The sequence below is a fragment of the Cebus imitator genome, unplaced genomic scaffold (genome assembly GCF_001604975.1).
Source record: "Cebus imitator isolate Cc_AM_T3 unplaced genomic scaffold, Cebus_imitator-1.0 Scaffold71, whole genome shotgun sequence".
Lineage (NCBI taxonomy): Eukaryota > Metazoa > Chordata > Mammalia > Primates > Cebidae > Cebus > Cebus imitator.
In genome coordinates this window covers 2,302,839-2,309,072 of record NW_016107386.1, presented here as the reverse complement: position 1 = coordinate 2,309,072, position 6,234 = coordinate 2,302,839, and the positions used below count along the sequence as shown (strand labels likewise).

The 6,234-nt window shown below is 41.2% G+C and overlaps 1 protein-coding gene across 1 annotated transcript in view; it reads right to left on the bottom strand.

The window, feature by feature from the left end:
• OGA (O-GlcNAcase) overlaps positions 1–6,234 on the bottom strand; it is a 36,042-nt gene that overhangs the window by 2,576 nt on the left and 27,232 nt on the right. The window contains exons 13-15 of the mRNA XM_037739563.1: positions 5,336–5,421; positions 4,877–5,069; positions 1,392–1,551 (exon numbers count right to left, since the gene is read on the bottom strand). Coding sequence (XP_037595491.1) covers positions 1,392–1,551; positions 4,877–5,069; positions 5,336–5,421 — 439 coding nt within the window. The remainder of the gene's footprint in view (positions 1–1,391; positions 1,552–4,876; positions 5,070–5,335; positions 5,422–6,234) is intronic.

The window sequence follows — 6,234 nt, the reverse complement described above, 5'->3', positions numbered from 1 at the left end:
AAAAAAAAAAAAAAAACCAAAAACAAACAACAACAAAACCACAAAATAACAAAAACCTCCAAAAAATTCAATATGAGTCAAATTCTTCCCCAGAAGGAAATCTGTAAAGGAACAGGGTATAAGAAAACTCAATGCTCAAGTTCCTGGGTCTATAGAAAAAAAAAAATTTTAATAAGAGTTAATAATTCCTTTTATATTGAGGAATGCAAAGGATATCTGTTCAAAATATGTAAGTACCTTTCTTTTGTTATGCCAGCCAAAAGGAAAAAAAAGTACCTTTCAGGGGTCCAGAGGACAGAACCTATTCGTGCCTATGTCACAAGGTATACATTCCTAAGACGTATCTCACCTATCTGCATTGATTCATTTCCAAGTACAACACAAAAATGAACCTTTCTTCAGATAAAGTTATTTAAATTATTCCATAAAGGGGATGCCACTGACTCAAATGATATGAAAACACAACGATAAACTAGGTGCATTCTCATGTACCAATCTTCTAATGAGGGGCTGACAAAGTACCCCTTTTTGTATGGCCCAAGAGCTAAAATTTGTTTTTTATATTTTAAAGGGTTATTTTAAAAAAAAATTCAACAATTAAAAAAAAAAAGAAAAAAAGAAAAATAAAAAAATATGCAACAGAGACCACATGCAGCCAAACACTTACTTTACAGAAAAAGTTTTCATATCACGAAAGTAAAGTGAAGTATTTCTGAAGGTTCAGCTTAGATAACAAACAAAAATATATTCTCCTGCCTCAGCCTCCTGAGTAGCTGAGATTACAGGTGAGTGCCACTACACCAGACTTTTTTTTTTTGAGATGGAGTCTTGCTGTGTTGCCTAGGCTGAAGTGCAGTGGCATGATTTTGGATCACTGCAACCTCTGCCTCTTAAGTTCAAGCGATTCTCCTGCCTCAGCCTCCCAACTAGCTGGGATTACAGGCGCGAACCACCACGGCCAACTAATTTTTGTATTTCCCGTATAGACAAGGTTTCAGCATGTTGGTCAGGCTAGTCTCAAACTCCTGACCTTGTGATCCGCCTGCCTCAGCCTCCCAAAGTGCCGAGATTTACAGACGTGAGTCAACGCACCCAGCATTTTTTTTTTTTAATTAAATAGAGACGAGGTCTCGGCTTTGTTGCCCAGGATGGTCTCAAACTCCTGGACTCAAGTAATCCTCCCAAAGTGCTAGGATTACAAGCATGAGCCACCAAGCCCAACCAGTATTTCTCAATTATTAATACACATGCAATTCTTCATCACTGATTAAGAAGCCAAATCATAAAAAGTGGGGAAAGGAGTATAAATTTACAATTTACTTCTTTGCTTTTATATCTTAGTTCTTTCCTTATCTTGCCCAACACCACCAACTCCACAAATATGTACTCACCATTAGCTTTCAGTGAAGACAAGAGGCAAGCCATCATGCTTTTGGCCACACTTGGGTCAGTTACTTTTTTGTGAATGTCCATCTTTATGAGAGAAGGGAAGTTGGCAAGGAAAGTTTCTGGCAATACTTCCTGTTCTTCATGGAAACTTAACATTATTTTCTGGAAAAAATGAGAATCTCTTGACTTGCACAATAGTTACCCATTATATATCCATACCCAACTACAGAACTTAGCAACACGAAATCAGTATTTAATAATTCTTCCTGTCTAAGTATCACACACGGGATTAATTATCTTGTAATTCTAGCTGAAGCATTTTCACTTTCTTAAGACAGGGTCTCCTTCTGTTGCCCAGGCTGGAGAAAGAAAGGCACTCTTCTCGTGCATGTGCAGGTGTATGCTCCCCCTCTATACTGCCAAGGCTGGTCTTGAATTCCTGGGCTCAAGTGATCCTTCTGCTTCGGCCTCCTGAAGTGCTAAAATTACCCAGGTGTGTGCCACTGTGCCCAGCCAGCATTTTCACTTTGTAATTACAAAGTTTGGCTGCGCACAGTGGCTCACACCTGTAATCCCAGCACTTTGGGAGGCTGTGGCAGGCAAATCACAAGGTGAGGAGTTCAAGACCAGCCTGGCCAACATGGTGAAGCCCTGTCTCTACTAAAAATACAAAAAATTAGTTGGCCGTAGTGGCAGGCACCTGTAACCCTAGCTACTTGGAAAGCTGAGGCGTGGTGGAGGCAGCTGTTGCAGTGAGTCGAGATTGTGCCTCTGCACTCCAGCCCGGGCAACTGTGCGACTTTGTCTCAAAAAAAGAAAAAAAAGTTTGTCTAACTAAATGCTGTGTGCTAATGAATTCTGGAACAGGAAAAGCACATTAGCAGAAAAACTGGTGAATAAAGTTTGGTGTTTGATTAATAGTAATGTACCAATGTTGGTTACTTAGACTTCACAAACACAGAAAATGGATGAGTAGTATACTGGAATTCTGTTTTAACTCTGCAACTTTTCTATAAATCTAAAATTATTTAAAATACACAAAATGTTTTAATGTATTCTTTACACAACAATGTGAATGTACTACTACTCTATACTTAAAACAGTTAAGGTAAATTTTATGTTATGTATATTTTGCCACAATTTAAAAAAGGTTCTTATGCTGAAACGTGTCAGATGTGGAAGAGCAATAGGTCAGCAGCTCAATCACCAGCATAGTGTTAATGTAATCCCAAGTAAGCGAGGCAACACCAAACCAGCCTTTTGTTACATAGCCATGTGACTAAGGGCAGAAGGTAAATAGAAACTATGAAAAAAAATATGAATACTGTGGTGTGGTGGAGAGAGGTAGAGAATTTTAGAAAAGGAGAAGAGAAACAACATGAAAGAAAAATGTATTACAAGTAAGAGTCCAAATATCTTTTTTTTTTTTTTGAGACGGAGTTTCACTCATGTTACCCAGGCTGAAGTGCAATGGCGCGATCTCGGCTCACTGCAACCTCCGCCTCCTGGGTTCAGGCAATTCTCCTGCCTCAGCCTCCTGAGTAGCTGGGATTACAGGCACACACCACCATGCCCAGCTAATTTTTTGTATTTTTAGTAGAGACGGGGTTTCACCATGTTGGCCAGGATGGCCTTGATCTCTTGACCTCGTGATCCACCCACCTCAGCCCCCCAAAGTGCTGGGATTACAGGCTTGAGCCACCGCGCCCGGCGTCAGCATTCTTTTAAGCTTCACTTCTAATCATTCTTTTAAGCCAGTTCTTATGCAAACTGAAATGTGAGAAAAACTAACACCTCCAGTAAAGCTCTTTTTATTTAATTTGGAAAATATTCCTCTATCAGAAGCATTCAAGGCCAGGCGTGGTGGTGCGTGCCTGCAATCCCAGCACTCTGGAAGGCCAAGGCAGGCAGATCATGTAAGGTCAGGAGTTTGGGACCAGACTGGCCAACATGGCAAAACCCTGTCTCTACTCAAAGTATAAAAACTAGCCAGTCATGGTGGTGTGCCTGTAACAGCTACTCAGGAGGCTTAGGCACGAGAATTTCTTGAACATGGGAGGCAGAGGTTGCAGTGAGCCAAGATCAAGCTACTGGGTTAACAGGGCGAGANAGACGGGGTTTCACCATGTTGACCAGGATGGTCTCGATCTCTTGACCTCGTGATCCACCCGCCTCAGCCTCCCAAAGTGCTGGGATTACAGGCTTGAGCCACCGCGCCCGGCCGAGTCCAAATATCTTAAAAGTATTTACTCAGCACAGAAATTATCCTCAAGAAGGATCTAAAAAATGCATATACTGGCCAGGTACAGTGGCTCATGCTTGTAATCCTAGCACTAAAGGAGGCTGACAGGGCAGGTGGACTGCTTGAGCTCAGGAGTTTGAGACCAGCCTGCGCAACGTGGCAAAACCCCATCTCTACAAAAGAAAATAAATTAGCCGGGGTGTGGCTGGCTCACATCTGTAGTCCCAGCTACTTGTGGGGCTGATACAAGAAGATCACTTGAGCCAGGGAGGTCAAGGCTGCAGTGAGCCATGTTTATGCATTATTGTTTATGCCATTGCATTCCTGGGTGACAAGGTGAGACACTGTCTCACAACAACATATACTGATGTATAAACCAAAATCATCATCTAATGTGTTGGCCAGCATGGGGCACAAAACTTTTTGAGAGATTTAAGTTGGGACAGGACAAACTTAGTAAGAAGTGCTATCACAAAGTTAAGACTCTCAAGAGAAGCTCACTCTTATTTTTAAATCACAATGTAAAACGCATAACTTAGAAGGCAAGTTATTAACCTTCTGACAAACAACCAAGTAGATTTCGATTACTTAAAACTGTCCTGAGTACTCAACAAAAAGACCATATCATCTTTTTTTTTTTTTTTAGATGGAGTTTCGCTCTTTTCGTCCAGGCTGGAGTGCAATGGTGCAATTTCAGCTCGCTGCAACCTCCACCTCCTGGGTTAAAGTGGTTCTCCTGCCTCAGCCTCCCGAGTAGCTGGGATTACAGGTGCCTGCCACCATGCCCAGCTAATTTTTTTTTGTACTTTTTAGTAGAGACAGAGTTTCACCACATTGGCCAGACTGGTTTCAAACTCATGATGTCAGGTGATCCACCTGCCTTGGCCTCCCAAAGTGCTGAGATTACAGGCATGAGCCACGGTGCCCAGCCAAGACCCTAACATCTTTAAGTCCGAAGCTTCGAAACAATGAGGAAAAAAAACGTTCTTTAGTTGTCTACATTGTGTTTTTACCTGAGGAAATATTAGGACAGTACTCCCAAATAAAAAATTGTCTCAATATTGGGGGAACAGTGAAAAACGTCATGCTAAGAATAAGCCATAAGAATTCTTTCTGCAAGAATTTAGAAAGCACTGAGATGTTATAATGTATCTATGAACTTTTCCATTATTCTAAGTACCATATTAAAAAAAAAACAACAATAAGACCATTACCATAGTATATTTCTAAACATCTGTGTATTACCTCAGCCTCAGAGAGTTCCTTGTCACCATTTGGCTTGGTATACTTCTCCTGCATGAAGGGGATCCAGGAAATTTTACATTTTTTAATAAAGGGGGTCACATCTACAGTGCCCAAGGCATAACCACATATGCCATCTTCATCTTCTAGGACAAAGCAGTAATCCAGGCTGAGGGAAAGCAGCCCTCCCACTAACCTGCTCAGAAGGAAAGAGACCACAGTAAATTTTTAAGTTGCTAATACAAAATTCAGATTTCAGTGATTCAAGACCCCTGTACTTGAACGAACTTACGGAAACTACATCTGGTGTAAGAGAAATCGGAAATGTACACATATTCAGATTTTACTAAAGCTAACGTAACATTTAAAATAAATAAATTTATTTCCAGTCATCACCTCCCCTCAACCTGATAAGCCTGGCTATGGAAAGTCTACTCCCAAATCCAAATACTCATCACATACTTGTCTCCAATAAGATCTGGCTGACTTTGAAAAGGTAAACCCACTCCATCGTCATACATTTCTCTGCAAATCTTGTACACGGATGCCTGAAAATACAATCTAAGTTAGGCAACACATCAAGAAAAATGGTAGCAGAATCTAAAATATAACTCACAATTTAGTCTGGAGAAAGACTAACAAAATGGCCTATTGGAAATAGCACCTCTTCTCGTAAAATAAAGATTTACTCATTGAGTCAGCTTTGTAAAACCAGCAGAAAACAGCAAGGTTTTAGGAATACTAAGAATTGGCTTTTATAGGATGGTTTTTTTGTTTTCTGAGACGGAGTCTTGCTCTGTCACCAGCCTGGAGTGCAGTGGTGTGATCTCAACTCATTGCAACCTCTACCTCCTGGGTTCAAGGAATTCTCCTGCCTCAGCCTCCCAGGTAGCTGGGATTACAGGCGTGCGCCACCACACCCAGCTAATTTTTAAATTTTTAGTAGAGACGGAGTTTCACCATGTTGGTCAAGATGGTCTCGATCTCCTGATCTCGTGATCCGCGCGCGCCTTAGCCTCCCAAGTGCTGGGATTACAGGTGTGAGCCACCCCACCTGGCCTGCAGAGGATGATTTTTGATAAGAAACTGTGAATTCAAAGGGCAACAAACCTTGAGGCATAGAGTCTCTTGACTTTCTATACATTAAAAATACTTCTAAAATGTTTAAACCTGTTACTGTCTTTACATTTTTGAAATGCGAGTCACTCTGTCTCCCAGGCTGTAGTGCACTGGCTCAATCTCGGCTCACTGTAACCTCCACCTCCCAGGTTCAAGTGATTCTCCTGCTTCTGCCTCCCGAGTAGCTGGGATTACAGGCATGCATCACCATACCTGGCTAATTTTTTCAATTTTTTTTTTTT